The sequence below is a fragment of the Carlito syrichta genome, unplaced genomic scaffold (assembly GCF_000164805.1).
Source record: "Carlito syrichta isolate Samal-C Ts95f unplaced genomic scaffold, Tarsius_syrichta-2.0.1 Scaffold104744, whole genome shotgun sequence".
Taxonomy (NCBI): domain Eukaryota; kingdom Metazoa; phylum Chordata; class Mammalia; order Primates; family Tarsiidae; genus Carlito; species Carlito syrichta.
The window spans coordinates 128,044-145,645 of NW_007048840.1; the positions used below are offsets into that span (position 1 = coordinate 128,044).

Sequence of the window (17,602 nt, forward strand, 5' to 3'; positions counted from 1 at the left end):
ACTCGGAAGGCTGAGGCGGAAGGATTGCCGGAGCCCAGCAGGTGGAGGCTACGGTGGCCGGGAGCATGACACCGCACTCCGGCCTGGGCGACAGAGTGAGACTCCGACTCAAAAAAAAAAAAAAAAGACAGTCAACAGTTACTGACTAGGCGGTTAGGACCCCACTGATTTACAGATGTAGTTAGCAGTCGTGTTCTATTTAAATCAAGTGTCGAATCACGCCGGCATGTATCTGGAAACGAAGATGCATGGGGAGGTCACGACTCATCAAAGAAGGAAAGCGGCCCAAGAACTGGGAGGAGGTCAGTGCCGGCAAGGCGGCCCCGACGGCCCGCGGCCACATGCAGACCTGCCCGGAGCTGGAGGCTCGGCCGCTGCCAGAGCCTGATGGAGCCTCGGCACCTCCAGCCTTGGCGACGCTGAACAGCCACACCACGGCCTCCCCCACCGCCACCTTCCGCCTCCCTCGCCATGGCTTTTCCTTGGACCGAAGACTGCTCAGGCCAAGGGCTGCTGGAATGCCTGTGCGCCTCCGAGTGCGTGACTTGTCTTTGGACACTGTCTCCGCACTTCCAGGGGAGCTGCTGGAGCCCTCGCCGGCCCGTGTGGGGGAAGAGAGGCCCTGGCTCCGAGCGAGCGAAGGTGGCCAAGCGTTGGCTTGAGAGCGGCTTCCCTTCCCTCTCTCCTCCACCCTGCCTCTCCCCAACTCCAAACGCCTTTTCAGAAAGAAGCAGAACCCCAGCTCGCCTTCACTGGGGGGGGGGGTCCTGGGTTACAGCGACAGTATCTGCATACAAAACAGCTCAGGCGGCCAGTACCACCTGCAGTCACCATGGCCTCACGTTCACCAATCTCGAGCAAACCCCTTATGAGAAGATCGGCGGGAGAAAGGTGGCTGCCACCTCTGGCCTGCCCAGCCGTGTCCAGGTGAGAGCTCGCTTCACCATCCCCACGTGTGTGTGTGGACAGCTCTGGGCCCGTGGTCTGCCAGCAATGCCAGCTGAAGGGCCTGGGTCCAGGGCGTCCATCTGGAGTGGGGCACTGCTGGGACCTGCGACTCAAAGGAAGCTCTGACACAACTTCAGTTCGTTTGTGTCTCTTACCAGAGAAAAAGGCATTGCCCTTTTAGCAGTTTCAGCAAAGGCTGGGGTGTACCCGACCTCACTGTTAAGAATGAAGAAGACATGAAAAAGCAACTCGAGAGGACATACAACCTATTTCAGTTTGAAGGGCTGCTGTTCTAACAACAGCAAATAAGGCAGAATAGCAGTAGAGAAAGAGTACGAAGGTGAAGCCGCCATTACGAAAGCTGTCAGACTATAGCACTGCGATTTTTTATAGAAAAAAATTAAGGTGCTTCACAAAAGAAACAGCAGACACTAAATTTCATCTCCAGTTTACTACAGTGGGAATTCCAAATTAATGAAAATAGCGGAAATGTTAGGATTATGAAAATAAAGCTCATCTTTGTTTTAAATGTTACTACCCTTATTCATTTTAATTTTGTCTAATAAATATTTAATCACAAAATCAAATGTTTGAAAGTATTCATTAGAATGTAAAACATAATGTATTTGCTGTTAAAATCTTAGTCATTTTAAACTGCTATAGTTTAAAACTGCTCCAGGCGGCCAGGCTCGGTGGCTCAGCCTGTAATCTCAGCACTTTGGGAGGCCAAGGTGAGTGGATTGCCTGAGCCCGCAGGTTCGAGACCCGCCTGGGCAACTTGGCCAGACCCTGTCACTACAATAAATCAAATATTAGCCGGGCATGGTAGCGTGCACCTGTAGTTCCAGCTACTTGGAAGGCTGAGGCGGAAGGATCACCGGAGCCCAGCAGGTCGAGGCTGCGGTGGCCGGGAGCGGCCACTGCACTCCAGTCTGGGCGACAGAGTGAGACTCCAACTCAAAAACAAACAAACAAAAAACTGTTCAAAGCACTTTTATGTACATCACCTCTACCTGAAAACTGTGCTAAAAAGGAGAACATGAAAACCTTAGAATTTCAAGTAAGTCAGAACTACTACAGCTCTTCTGGGCAAATTTCAAGGTGAGTTTTGTGGCTGCTGTATAATTAGAAGGTACTTAATTTGAACAAAACGCGACTGCTAACTATTTATATGTCAGTCTGGGTTCCAACTGCCTAGTAAGTAACTGCTACTAACCTTATGCAAAGGAATTTCCTCTTTAATCCCGGAAGGCATAGGAAAGCCTATCACAGCTGGGGGCCAATGTCCTCTTCACCCTGACAGACTGCAGAAGTATTAGGAAGAACCTAAGGGTTCTCTGTACTCACCCCCTTATGAAGTTAAATCCATGTGCACAGACCAAGAGGTTTCCATAGGCATCGACTTTCAAAAGATTCCCATACAGTGTGTCAAAGACGAGTCCCCTAGGTGAAGAGGAAGACACCGCTGAGAATACTAAGTGACGCAGGCCGGAGACCGCGCAGCAGCGTTCTGTCTCCAGGAGCCAACCTCCCCCCTTCAATCCCCCTTGTGTGGCAACCTAAGTACGCCCGAGAACGACAAGCCTTAGAGGCCAAAGTGAGTGAACATGACCCTAAAAACCAGCTCCAGAGCAACTAAAAAGTATCTGCTCTTTCCAGACAGGCAACACAGTTATTTTCTGTAAGGACAAAAGCCTCCCAAAGATAAGGTCCAAACTGAAATTGCCTGAATACAGTCGGTCCCGCTCCCCTTCCAGTCCTCGCCTCGACTGATGTGTGGGGCTGTACGATGACATCTCGAATACACTTCACCTTGTGACCTGGATCTTCCCTATCGAATCTGGAAATGCAGGCGGCCATGGCTCTGACCACACCAAGTTAAGCACATGAGCAAAGCATGCAATGGCTCTCCAATGGCCCAAAACAGGACCGCCTGTGATTACTGTCTGTTGGTGTTAGTAACCCCCCTTGTCTTACTCTACGTGGGTCTTCTTCAGCAGCAACAAACTGAGCTCAATTCAAGAACACAAAACAGGTGGTACGTTTTTAGAGTCAACACCAACCACAAACCAGCAAGGAACTCTCTGAGTCGCTTTTGGGTTGGGGCCAGGGATGAATCTGGAGTTACTAACACTGGGGGTGGGGAAGCAGTCTTAATCCAGAAACGACTTGGGGAATCATTACCTGGTAGGGAAGGTGGAGTCGTAGGCAAAGCTGAGCAGCTCCTGAGGATAGCCAATAGAAACCAGTCTCTCCACCGTCAGCTCAAAGCCCAGGGACTCGTACTCCGGGGACTTGTACACTGCACAGAGAGGGGGCTCTGGTCAGTCGGCAACGACAGGAGGCAAGCGAGCGAGTCTCTGCTCTTCCCAGGCCTCCCTCCCTCCTCGGCCGCCCGCTCCCCTCCTTTCCCCTCCAACTCCACCTCTGCACCACCCCAGGTAGTTAAGGAACTCGACGTCAGTCTGCGCGAACGGGTCATGCATGTCCCGGCAGGAGCAGCAGCACCAGGCTCGGTCACCACACGTTCCGTGCAGCCCCTTCGCGCTCAGTCCCAAACGTTTGCTCCTTCCTCTAGCCTTCCATTCCCACAACCCAAAGAAATGAAGATGCACAGCTGTATTAATCGTGAGACTAAAAGCAAACAGAAAGCTAGGTAAGTGGGGTCTATCTACGTTGAAGGCTTCACTGATGTGCATGATCGATGGGGAAATTCCTCAAATAGAGTTTTTTAAAACAATCTACTTTTGAAATTCCTATCTAGTTCAGTAGTCGCTTTATATCCTTATATTTGTTCTACTTTTTAGATTAACTTATTTCTTATCAGTCCTAACAATGTAACTGCTATCAAAACTGTATTTTCTAAGTTATTACTGTAAACCAACCATAAAAAGACATTCCTGAGACAATTAGGAAAACTTGGACAGCAAGTAGGAGTCAGGCGTTAAAAGAGTTACTTCTGACTTCATTAGACATGATTATGGCAGGATGGGTCCATGCAAGCGTGTGCACTAAAAAATACCTCCTCCCATCTGCCGAAGGAGCGAACCTGAGTTTGTTACAGTCAAATAGCGAGGATTTCAGACTCTACTGCTACATTATTTCTGCAACTTTCCATAATGAAAACACTTTTTAGAGTTATCACAGCAATTCAGCATGAAGACAGTGTTGCTTCTTTACAAAAGTTTCTCCCACAAGAAATATTTAGGTAAGCATCCTTCCATCAGCCTCTAGGAGTGGGTAAGTCGTATTAAAAATAAGTAAATAGCCGGGCTCAAGTTGCCCAGGCAGGTCTCGAACCCGCGGGCTCAGGCAATTCACTCACCTCAGTCTCCCAAAGGCGTGGGATTACAGGCTGAGCCACTGAGCCCAGCTAATATACCTATTATAATGACATTAATAATATGGTTCTTCCATCTACTATTAATATCTTTAACTTATGGCTCAAACTGATACTTCCCGGCCATTACTACTCTGCCTATCCAAGTTAATGCTAACATTTTAATGAGCACAATTCAACGCTCCCTTTCCAAAAACAATCCTTTAGAATATTTCCGGAAATACATACAAGAAACCTATAACACTGGTTACCTCCAAAGAAGGGAACCAAGTGGCCAAGAGACAGAGACGGAGATGTTCGAGTACCTTCTGTACCTTTAAAAGTGATACTGATGGATGTACCTGGTTTTTAAAGTAAACCGGAACTTCAAAGAAGCAAGCTTTAAATTAAAGCTCAAAATCCTTCAATAAACACTTGTCAGATTTTAAAACCAGAAGCCTAAGTGTTTAAGGCCCTTTAGGGGATGCTTGTATCCCTTCCCATCAGATCAAGGCCGAAAACAGCAGTCCTTCCGCTAACACAGGGCACTGGTCAGCCAATGCTAGGACTGGCCCTGGCTAACGCTTTCAAGATTCCCTCAACTCCTGTCTCACCTCTATGATGGACACTGTGGTCACGAAAGCTCTGCGTCACACATGCTAACAGGACTGTCCCCAAGCCCGTGAGGCCTGGCAGCCACTGCTGCAAGTTCCGGCTCTGCTGGGAGCCCAGCGTCTCTCACCGTGCCTCTCTCAGCCCTGTGCCCTACCCCAACTGCCAGTAAACCCCATCTTAATAAAGTTTCCATAAAATAAAAATCGATTCTCAATCCGAGCCAAACCCCCAATTATTTCAAACAATATTTAAAGAAATAAAATTCCAGTGTAGCTAAGTAACTTGGGTAATTTTGGTCCACAAAAAATACTTTCAATTATTCATTTTTCAGATTGAAAATTTGCTGGACAGGTCCTATGAATGGGGGACAGAAAAGCAAACCTGAACCACCCCTGCCCCTAAATCAGCAGTTTTCCCTGGTTAGAGAATCAGGTAATGACAGAGCCCTGGAGTAACTGTAAACTAAAACCAATTTCCATCAGACAATTTAGACGGAAGCACGAATTAACTTATGCAGAATATGCAGTGAAAAAAATACGTAATGAGTAAAAAGTCTCAAATCCCCATTTTGCCAGCACAAATCTTGAAACGGCGGAAATAAAACACTACACGCCTGTCAGATTATATTTATTCACAGGGCAGAACTTCCCAACGTTCAACTGAGATGACTTTCTAAAACTTCCACCTACAGAAATAAACACTTTAAGTTTCCTTTCTCTCAATGAGTTCAAGGTATTTTCCAAAAATACATCGTATTTTCCGCACTGGTTGACCCAAAGTCACACAGCAAGTACAAGCAGCAGCTGAAGCCAGAATTCACACCTCTCATCCAAAGCTCTCTGGGGTAAGGTTTATTATACACTACCACTGCTAAAAATGAATTTCTAGATTACTTAGGCCATCAAAACTTAAGCTTGGGTGTTGAAACACACACATCTCCTTCCAATTTCTTCCAACTAGTCCAAAGTAAACTGCTCTAGCCACAGGTGGGAATGGATTTAGCAACAAGAGTCCAAGTTCCACTCTGACAACACTATCTATTTCATCAAGCTCTACATTAATCAGTAAGACCTACAAGCTATTGACATTTTCTCCTAAGCTTCCCGGATAATCATTTCAGCAACACGAACTCCCGAGCCATGAAATTATCTGCTAGAGAACTAAACAGGACAACCAGGGCAGGAGAAGTATTGCGGCCGCACAGAGCAGGCGTTTAGATGTTTTCATCTAAGTGTTTCTTGGGAATAGACACGTTTGTTCTGACCTGGTAGAAAAAGTCCTGATGCTTAATAAGTACCATCATTCCTCTAAAAGTAAGAAGATGGGCAGGGTGCAGTGGCTCACGCCTATAATCCCAGCACTTTGGGAGGCCAAGGCGAGAGGATTGCCTGAGCTCAGGGATTCGAGACCAGCCCAGGCAACTTGGCGAGACCTTATCTCTACAATAAATAAATTTTTAAAAATTAGCCAGGCGTGGTGGCGCGTGCCCGTAGATCCAGCTACTTGGAAGGCTGAGGCGGGAGGATCCCCTGAACCCAGCAGCTCGAGGCTGTGGAGGCCAGGAGCATGCCACTGCCCTCCAGCCTGGGAGACGGAGTGAGACTCCCACTCAAAACTTAAAAAGTAAAAAAAGGTTCAAGACCCACCTGGGCAACTTGGTGAGACCTCATCTCTACAATAAGTCAAAAAATCAGCTGGGCACGGTAGCGCATGCCTGTAATTCCAGCTACTCGGAAAGCTGAGGCAGAAGGATGGCCGGAGCCCAGCGGGTCGAGGCTGCGGTGGCCGGGAGCGGCCGCTGCACTCCAGTCTGGGCAACAGAGTGAGACTCCAACTCAAAAAAAAAAAAAAAAAAAAGCAAAAAAAGAAGACAAGGCAAAAGGAAGAATTCCTTTGTCAACCAACAAGGCCCCGTGAAGCCAGCCTCCAACGTCGAGGGAACCACGTGCATCCCCAGCCTGCAGACCCGAAGGCCCCTCTGCAGCTGCAGAGCCTCTGGCTGCAGTTTCTCCCGCAGCGCCACGGCACCGAGGCCGCACAGCCTCAGACTCCACGTTCTCTGTGTTCCAGCCCCAGCAGCGGTGTCCGAGGAACCGCAGCCTGCACACGAGCTCCCTGCCCTTGCAAGTCAGGCCTGCCCCGCTTGTCCACGTCCTGAGGCAGAGGGAGAAGCGTCTGCAGAGCCAGAGTCCAAACCATAGGACGCTCCCTCCGCCAGGGCAGCACACAGTGTCCTCAGGTTACGTAACGGGCCTATAAAGGGAACCGCCGGCGCTCTGAAAGCCGAAGCTACTGAGCGCCCTGGAAGCTGGCCGTACTCCACAGCCCACAGGCAGAAACAGCTCTTCCAAAACCAGGAGCGGCTGCAGGATGAGGGCCTCACCACGGGGGGCTGATGCTGTGCATACACATCGGGTCTGTGCGAGGAGCCGTCTCTGCGCAACGAGCGAACGCTTCTCGCAGGAAGGCCGGCATTCTCACGCATGTTGCCCCTTTGCCACCCAAACCCACTGTGTCACCGTTGCAGCCCCAGAAAACCAAAGGGCACCTCAACAGAGGGCCCGGCCCGGCGGGTGCTGCTGCCAAGAGGAGAAGGCACCTGAGGCGGACGCGGGGGCAGCATGTCACCCCCGTCCTGCAGGAGTCACGCTGGCTCTCCTGCCGAAAACAAGCAAAGCGACAGAGCAGGACAAAACAGAAACAAAAGCTGGCTCTTAAAGCTGTCGTGAGGGGCTGGAGCAGAGATGCCATGTGGAAACTGGTGTTTGCAGGAGTCACGGCTGCCCTCCCAGTTAGAAGCAGCCTAACTGACAGGCCTGACCAGACAAGGGTGTCGAGGAGGAGCCTGTGGGTGGGGGGTCCCTCCTCTCCTGGCACCCCGAGTTGGGAACAGAAGCCAAGTCTCAGCCCAAAACACGAAGGTAAAAGGCAAACAGAAGAAAAAATCTACTTGTCTCCATTTCTTTTCTCTAGTGCATTTCAAGCTAGTATGACAGCAGGTGGAGGCGGCCGGCCAACGGCATTTGAGGCTGAAGGACGGCGGGTGACACAGGCTGAGCTGAGGAGAGGGTGTGAAGGCCAGAGCAGCGCCTCCTGCCTGCCAGCGCCCACGCGAGCTCAGTCCACCTGATCCCAACCCTGCCTGCAGGCACCTCCCTGCGTCTTCGCCCTTCCAGCTCCCACGTTTGCCATCCTGACAAACAGACTAGCATTAACTGGCCGCTGCTAAAACTCTAACCAGATGTCTAAATTAGGAAGGGAAGGACATTTTAAAATGTTGATTCTGTCGTGGCTATTTTCCAGCAGCAAGCAGCTGTAACACTCTGTAAAGTGAAGAGAAACTACCTAGCCTAGTAAAATACCGGAGGCGAAGATGCACACGTTCTTTAAATGTACTGACTCCGTTAAGATCCACATCAGGGTCTGCGTTATAGGGAGTCATTTTCCCCAAAGGCACATACAGGTTTTGAAAATATGTGGTTAGACTTCCTCCAACTCCTGAGTTTTTTGTCAGAGGGAGATGGCTCTCAGCAGAAGAGCAGAATGCCCAGTCATAATGTCTGAAAGTCCAGAAAGCACTTGCAAGGAGGCACCGCCAACAACGGTCTCTTGAAAACCGAAAATGCAACCCAACCACCCAATAACAGTCTTTGTTTTTATGTTGTAAATGTGATTGATATTGACATCCTCATCTGTGTAGTCAGTAGGCTACACAAAATTGGTTCTCTGGGCCTAACACTGGAAATGGTAACAATGCACATTTTTCATTCAAAAAATGTCACATGAAATCTTCCCAATTCTCATGTAAACAAATGCCAGAGGATTTTTTCTGCTTTTCAAAACTACTTGAAAATTCGACCACATTACCATAGACATAGGCAAAAATTTTCTCTAATCCAACAAATCACAATGATCTAAAAAAAAAAAAGATATTTTCAGGCCAGGCCTGGCGGCTCATGCCTGTAACCCTAGCACTTTGGGAGGCTGAGGCAGGAGGATGACTTGAGGCCAGGAGTTTGAGACTAACCTGGACAACAACATGAGACCCTGTTTCTACCAAAAACAACAACAACAAAAGACATTTTCATAACTTTTAATAGAAAATTTCATTGAACTACCTCAATTTTAGTTTACTTAAGATAAAAAAGCTAGGCCAGGCGCAGAGGCTCACGCCTGTGATCCTAGCACTTTTGGGAGCCGTGGCAAGAGCAGTGCCTGAGTCCACGGGTTCGAGACCAGCCCAGAAAACATGGTGAGACCTCATCTCTACAAAAAATTTTTAAAAATCAGCTGGGCATGGTAGCGCGCGCCTGCAGTTCATCGTTCTAGCAACTTGGAAGGTTGAGGTGGAAGGATCGCTGGTGCCCAGCAGGCCGACACTGGGGTGGCCGTGAGCGTGCATGCCACTGCACTCCAGCCTGGGTGACGGAATGAGACTCCAATTCAAAAAAACTAAAAAATTTTTAAAATTAGTTAATCAAATAGCTAGATATTGTGGCAATATTTTTAGTAATATAAAATGAATTCCCAAATGGCTAGATATGTATAAGTAAAAAAATAAGTAGAATCTGAGAGACTGCCAGTTTTAGTTCATTGCCAAGGCAAAATTAAATGGTAATTAAGAGATGTGTTTGTTTTAAAAAATATTTTTAAATAAAAATGGAAAAAAAATGACCTAACTCAAAAATATCCCTAGAACCTGTATACTTAGGGGGATCTTGTATTCTCGGTACTGCTTTCAATTTAAGACAAAAAAACTGAAAATTATTGAGAAGATAGCTTTTAAAAGCCCTCTATAACCAAAAGAGCTGCTTATAATACAAAAACAGAAACAGCTAATACATTTTGTTCCAAAAATAAAAACAGATCACAGCACTCAGATGCCTGTACTACAGTTAGAAGAATTTAACAAACATTTGGATACCTACTCATGGTCCTTGCCCTGAGCGAGTTCACATCTCATGGTACACTACAGGGACATACAACTAATTATTTAGAATAAGTTTCGGAAGATTAATACCACAACGTGAGTAAGAAGGTACAGAGGGACAGAAAGGGGCCAGCCAACCCAGCCTGGGGAGTCTTCTTAAAACTACGCACAGCTTATTCAGGCTTATGCAGATAACTCGTTTTCACAACCAGCCTCTCGAGGTACTGCAGAGTTTACCTGACAGATCCTCTGAGCTCAGATTCTGCTCACATGCGGCGAACACTGGAGTTGGGGCCAGGCAGTGAAGGGGCGTCTGCAGGCACCAGAGCCCAACGCAGCCCACCCGGAGACAATAAACAGCCAGCCTGCATTTCACCTGTCATTTCTCCACTTCAAAAGAACGGCCCAATCAGACACTCATCGAATCGAGCTGCGGTCTGTGTTCCGAGTTGGGCTCCCTCCCTAGGCTTCAGGCCAGGCTCGTCCACATAGGCTCTCCACGCCACTGAATCAAAATATCTGTCTTCTTCAAGGTGTCTTAGGGAAGTAAATGGGACTTGGATACTTAATGTTGTTACCTATTCATCCCAAGAAAAAAACTGAGGGGGTGAACTAAAAACTTGGGAGATAAAAGAACCTTTATGTGGCCACTTTATTTGGACCCTGGTAGTCACCTGAATTGGACTCCTTCAGATGACTACCAAAACCAAACAAATGCTCCTAGTGACAGGAAAAATCACGTCCTCATGATCTGCCCAGGTAATCAACTGCAGCGTTAGTGTTCCCTGACCCAGCAGGTTGTATTCAGAAGGTTTAACCCAAGTCTTTGCTACACAGCTTCATTCCATAGTCATCCGTCCTTTTCTCAGGGCCATTATTCCCACGATGAAACAGACCCCATGGACTGTAGAAGCAGAAAAGAGATAATGCCGCAAAGGTAGTTATTCTGTTAGAACTATTCTGAAAACAGCCTGCGACACGGGTCCAGAGCGTTCATCTTAGCAACTTCCCTGAGGCAAGGAATACCATGACATGACATTTACGCACAAAGAATTTGTGGCCTATGTATGAATGCTTTTAGAACTGGCAATGGAAAAGTAAAGCTCATAAACACTAGCAATTGATTATTGCTTTCGCTTACCATGCAATGAAGGAGATATAAAATGGGTTTTATTTATTAAGCGATCTTTAACATTTCCTAATAATCTAGGAACAAACCACATATTGCAATTCAGAGAGATTAATTTAATATTAGTGAAAACTTAACTGGGACACAGATTTGACATAAAGGGAGTCAAAGCTTGGAAACTAAGTGCAGATTCATATATAATAAAGTTGCCTAATCGTAAAATAAAATACACCTAAAATTTGTCATATGTCTTATATGTGATACATATCTAAAAATAACAGTCTTGACAATGTTTATCTCAACTAAAACAAAGGACTTTCAAGTAAGAAAATGCACTGAAGTATTATTATTATTATAATTTTTGTTTTTAGTTGGAGTCTCACTCTGTCGCCCAGGCTGGAGTGCAGTGGCATGCTCATGGCCACCTCAGCATCGACTTGCTGGGCTCTGGAGATCCTTCTGCCTCAGCCTTCCAAGTAGCCAGAACTACAGGCATGCACTACCAATGCCCAGCTAATTTTTAATTTTATTTTACTGTAGAGACAAGGTCTTGTCGAGTTGCCCGGGCTGGTCTCGAACCCATGGGCTCAGGCAATCCACTCGCCTTGGCCTCCCAAAGTGCTGGGATGACAGGCTGAGACACCGAGCCCGGCTGAAGTATTACTATTATTTTTGTTTGTTTGTTTTTTGTTTTTTTGAGTTGGAGTCTCATTCTGTCACCCAAACTGGAGTGCAGTGGCCGCTCCCAGCCCCTGCTGCCCCCACCTGCTGGGCTCCAGCGATCCTTCCGCCTCAGCCTTCCAAGTAGCTGGAACCACAGATGCGCACTACCACGCCCAGCTCATTTTGATTTATTGTAGAGATGAGGTCTCATCAAGTTGTCCAGGCGGGTCTCGAGCCTGTGGGCTCAGGCAATTCACTCACCTCGGCCTCCCAAAGGCGCGGGATTACAGGCTGAGCCACCGAGCCCGGTTGAAGTATTATTTTTTAAAAGTTACTTCCTAACATGGAGGGGTCACCTCAAGAGCACAGCTTGCTTGTAGAAACAGCACTGCATTTCCTGAGGCAGGTAACGTAAGAAATCCTGAGGTTTAAGAAAAAGAAGCCAAAAGAGCTAAACCAATAAGGAGAATCATACTTCACACGGAAATTAAAAGACTCAGAGTTTAAAAGTTAAATGCCCTTAATTAAAAAAAAATCACTTTATTGGCATTTTGTCAGTTTCTACCACCTGATTTTTTACAATTTAATTTCATTAAGGATATTTTTAGTCCTCGCTACTTCAAAGTAGAGAAAATAAGAAGTTAGCTGCTTTAACTCCATCATGCAAGCGTCAACAATTATCACTATTTTGGATTCTGGTTCCATTCGACCTCCTAATTTATTCTCACCCAATTTAATAATTTTTATCAAATCAGGATGTTTTAAAACTGAGCTTTCACCCCAACTAGTTTAAGCAACACAAGTGCACACAAGCATTATGTATCACACACACAACCATTTTACAGACTGGTCTGGGTGCTCCTTTAGTTGCTGCTCAAGCTTTCTCCCCACTTAAGGTCCACGCAAGACGACGACAGTCGGTGGTCACCCATCAGCTGCAAGAAGAGCCCTCCAAACTCAGGACTGCTCGGAACCCTCTAACTACACCACGCTGACAGCAGGACACTCTCGACGAGAAAACCGTTCCACCGGCAGCACTGATGCTTTGGTTAGGACTGCACTGGCTTTGCATGACCATGCATCGATATCCTGAGGAAACCATAGTAACACGTGGGTGACGTGGGCCGAAGAAAGCAAAACAGGGCAAGCGGGTGGGGAAAACGGTAAATCAGGGACAACACCAAAAACAGCTTAGTTAAAAAAAAAAAAAGAAAGAGCTCAGTTCAGTTAAGGAAACAAACTGATAAAGAGGACAAATATTTTTACTTAAGAATCATTATATTTGTTCCAAAATAAGCCATCTTTTCTGAACAAAAACTACCTCAAAAAAAGAGAGAGAAACAAAGCCTAATTCTGAAATGAAAATAATCAAACTGTATTATGAGATCTGACTTGACTAAAAACAAACGTGGCAGGACTTAGCAGCCCACTGAGCCCTCACCCACTCGAGACAACCACTCCCAGGGGCGACACAAAGCACATCTGCTCCAACACTGCCGTCACGAGTCAACACGTTTGAAGTGTCTACTCTGCGATGACTCTCAGCGTCCACAGCATGTTGTCCTAGCCTCCTCCCTGGTGGCGCATGTCTGCTCAGCAACAGAGGATGAATTTGACTCGAGGGTGGGAGTCATTCGGGCAACTGGCGAAGATGACAGGAAAATCGAGCTGGGTTTTAAAAGGCGAGACGACTTAAGACCACCATGACGACAGTTTCCTTCTGGGCCTAAGAGCTGGCTCTGAAAACAATTCCAAAAGAATCCCCAAAATGTCTTGGAATACTGGAGTAGGCTTTCCCTCAGACGGTGACTCTGCAAAAGGTAACATCTACTTGGAAGCGTGTTTTCTTGTGGGCTTTCTTGTATAAAAATTAGCCTTTGAGGCAGGATTACATTTTTGGCTAACAGATTGAGTTGGTGTAGTGTATTCTTGGTTATCAAAATACTCATATAGCTTTGGGATTTTGAATTGGTAAATATTCATGATGTGTGAAAAGCATGATACATACTGTACAATCTCAATCGCATGAAATTGGCTGTTGTGTCTATGCACACAGAGGACCTAGAAGGGAATGTCAAACTATAAATTGCTTGTGATTGTGGATGACTTTGCTCTTTGCTTCTTGTGTTTTTCAGTTTCCTATAATGCATATATTAACTTTTAAGAAATAAAGGTTATTTTTAAAATCTGGAAAAAAAATAATTAGCCTTTGAACCTATTTTCTGTGTGTTTAATTTTGCAGGTCACCTCAAACCACTTCTGGGAAAAAGGTAAAGCAAGTCCTACAGAAAAGTATTTTTCTCAGTCTATCAACAGCTTATTGCTTCACAGCTAGAAGGATAAGCAAGAAGCCTTCCAACTACGCAAGGCCATCTTCCTGGGCCCTCAAGTCAGCTTACTCCAATGAGCTCGCGGACACAGTGCAAGAGGTCTCGTAGGCAACCATGACCCTGCAGCTTCACAACTGTCCTTTCTCATGATGCAGTCTAACTAGATTTGCATCCGGTTTTACGAAGGCGTTTTCTAATTTATTTTTATTAACTACAATAATCTTACTAACTGCAATTACCTACTTAGCGTTGGCTTTTCAGAAAGGGATCATCTCTTTTTGGAGAGGGGTTTTTTCCTTTTTATCTGTTATCCTAATTTTCTCTGTTCAGACACTCAGTTTATTCTCTTATTCTACTCTGTTTCACGGGGACACAAACATTCAAAACTCTCAAGCAAAAAAGATCTCTAAGGGAGAAAAATGAAGACATTCTGTAGTCAAACTGCACCTGGTTTTATGCCCCTTCAATCTTCGACTGCATACTTCCAACCCATTCCCAAGCGACGGGCCAGAGGACGCCACAGGCTGGCAGGGTGCAAAGACTCGAGGCGCGCCCGCCCTCACACCCCCCCAAGCCGCTCTAGCACAGAGAGTGCGTGGGCAGGTGGGGCAGGCAGTGTGCAAGTGCTCCCTTTCTGGGTTGCGAGGAAGAGGCCCTGAACACTGTCTCACCCCCTGGGACCACGCATGTTTCTCTAGCCTTTCTGAGGAGGGTGCAAGTCTGCACCAAAGGCTTTTCAACAAATACGCTCCTTTCAGAGACCTCCTGCCGCACTAAAAACTGCAAATGGGTGCAGCCGGCTGCACGCTCTCCACAGGCAGCTCGACTCAGCTCAGGCTCCACACAAACTTGATGCCTCACCACTGCAAGGGTGTCTCTGTGGCGTCCTCTGGCCCGTCGCTTAGGAATGGGTTGGAAGTATGCAGTCGAAGACCGAAGGGACATAAAACCAGGTGGAGTTTGACTACAGAATGTCTTCATTTTTCTCCCTTAGAGATCCTTTTTGCTTGAGATTTTTGAATGTTTGTGTCCCCCGTGAAACAGAGTAGAATAAGAGAATAAACTGAGTGTTTGAACAGAGAAAATTAGGGTAACAGATAAAAAGAAAAAAACTCCTCTCCAAAAGAAATGCTGGAGCGCACTCAAAACTCTACATGTCATCGGTTTCATTAAAAAAAGAGGGGGCATGACCGGGCTTGGTGGCTCAGCCTGTAATCCCAGCACATTGGGAGGCCGAGGTGAGTGGATTGCCTGAGCCCACAGGTTCGAGACCTGCCTGGGCAACTTGGTGAGACCTCATCTCTACAATAAATCAAAAATTAGCCAGGTGTGGTAGTGCATGCCTGTAGTTCCAGCTACTCGGAAGGCTGAGGCGGAAGGATCGCCGGAGCCCAGCAGGTCGAGGCTGCGGTGGCCGGGAGCAGCCACTGCACTCCACTCTGGACGACGGAGTGAGACTCCAACTCAAAAAAAAAAAAGGGGCTCTCCTTGCACATACAGTGAACTGGATTTTCACAAGGGTTCCAAGACCATTCGGTGAGGAAGGGACAGTCTTTCCAACCTGGTGCTGGAAAAATTCTAAGTCCATATGCAAAAGAATGACACCAGACCCTTACCTTACAGCATATACAAAAACCAACTCAAAATGGATCAAAGACCTACATGTAAGAGGTAGAACTATAAAAAATCTTGGAAGAAAACACAGCAGAAAATCATCGTTATATTGGACTTGCAATGACTTCATATAGCTATGACAGCAAAAGCACAGGCAATGAGAGAAAGACAGATAAACTGGACTTCAAAATGTAAAACTTTCATGCATCAAAAGACACTACCAAGAGAATGCAGACACAGCCCACGAATGAGAGACAATATTTGCAAATCATATATATCTGCAGGAGATTAATGTACAGAATATATAAAGATTAATATCCAGAATATATCACCTGCAACAACAAAAAAGCCAACAACCCAATTTTAAAAGCTGACATCTATTCTAAGGAGATATACAGATGACCAATACGCACATGAAGGATGCTTAACATCACTAGCCGCTAGGGAAATTCAAAGCCATAGAGAGACCCCACTTCACACCGCGAGGGCGATGACTATCACCAAAACAACAAGACGCCTGAAAACAGCAAGGGCCGCCAAGGATATGGCGACACTCAAGCCCTCACTCATGAGCTGTGCGGGAGCATCAGCTGTCACAGCCACTGTGGGAAACAGCCCGGCTCAAAACCCTAGCACAGGATGACTACACAATCCAGCAATTCCACTCCTGAGTGTCTACCCGCAGGATCTGAAAGCAGGCACTCAGACAGGCACCTGCCCAGACGTTCACAGCAGCCCATTCACAACAGCCGGAAGGTGGAAACCACCCAAACGCCCATCGACAGATGAGTGGATAAACAAAAGGTGGCCTCTGCCCACAGCAAAACACATCCAGCCTCCAAAAGGAAGGGGGATCCGATACACACCACAACATGGACAACCTCTGGAAAGCGCTGCGCCCAGAGAAAGGAGCCAGCTGCAAAATGAACACCGCACACTGCTGCTTTCAGGCAACATCGGCAACAGGCAACCACAAAGACGGACAGCAGGTCAGAGGCTGCCAGAGACTGGGAGAGGGGAAAGGTAAGTCGCTGCTCAACGAGGTGGCGTTTCTGTTGGGGACACTGAAGTTCAGGCAATGGGTCATGAAGATAGTGGCACTGGACTGTGCCCTTAAAGTGGCCTGAAGTGGCGAGCTCAACATCACAGGTGTTTCGGCACTAAGAGAAAAAGTGCTCTGACTCGCCTGAGAGTTCTGCGGTGACGACACCCCAGAACCGCATTACGCCTCTCACGCTAGAGTGCTTTTCTCGCCCCTTGAAGCACCTCCAGTGCCAGTAAGTTTGGTGAGGATACACACCTGCTGACAGAAACATGATGCGTGCCCTGAACGCCAGGCCAAGCAAACACACCATGCAGAAAATGTCCACTGAAATGTCAAGCGAGCTGAGTCTACTCCAACAGCAATAAAGCAAGATCAGAGGGCACCTACCAAGCGCGCGAGGGCCGTGAGCAAAGGCCCTGACATGCTGGGGCCAGCAGCAGGACAATCCTCTGATCCACTGTACCAAGAGCTAGTTTGCTCTTCACTTCTTCCCTGGAATTCTTTTTTGGGTTTTACTTTTTATTTTTAGAGACAGGGTCATGCTCTGTCGTCCAGGCAGGGGTGCAGTGCCATGATCACAGCTCACTGCGGCCTCGAGCTCCTGGCCCCAAATGATCCTCCTGCCTTGATCTCCCAAAGCACTGAGATTACAGGTGGGCACCGCCGCACCCAGGGACTCTTAATAGCTTTCCTATGTCCTCTGCCACACTAGGCTTGAGATGACTGCATTCCACCCCCAGAAGCTAATGATATGGCCTAAAAAGGAGGGGCAGGGCAGAAACACTCAAAAGGGGGTAATTTAAAACATCTAATATATATTCTCAATACCCCCAAGATTTTTTAGTTGAAAAAAATTGCACAGAGTAATTTAGAATTCTACCAACATGTGAAATAGAGTATTTGTAATCTGGAGGCTTCATTCACTTAAGATTATTTCTAAAAACTGAGCAAAATAAATCTAAAACTATCTGTAGTCTAAGGATGAGAATTACAATTCAAATGCAAGTGA

At 46.8% G+C, this 17,602-nt stretch overlaps 1 protein-coding gene across 2 annotated transcripts in view; it reads right to left on the reverse strand.

Annotated features, from left to right (window-relative positions):
• Nucleotides 1-17,602, reverse strand: part of NT5C2 (5'-nucleotidase, cytosolic II) — an 81,613-nt gene that overhangs the window by 12,406 nt on the left and 51,605 nt on the right. For both annotated transcript variants that reach the window (XM_008065941.1, XM_021716219.1), the window contains 2 exons: nt 3,133-3,250; nt 2,296-2,391 (listed from right to left, as the gene is read on the reverse strand). In XM_008065941.1, the coding sequence (XP_008064132.1) occupies nt 2,296-2,391; nt 3,133-3,250 (214 nt within the window). The remainder of the gene's footprint in view (nt 1-2,295; nt 2,392-3,132; nt 3,251-17,602) is intronic.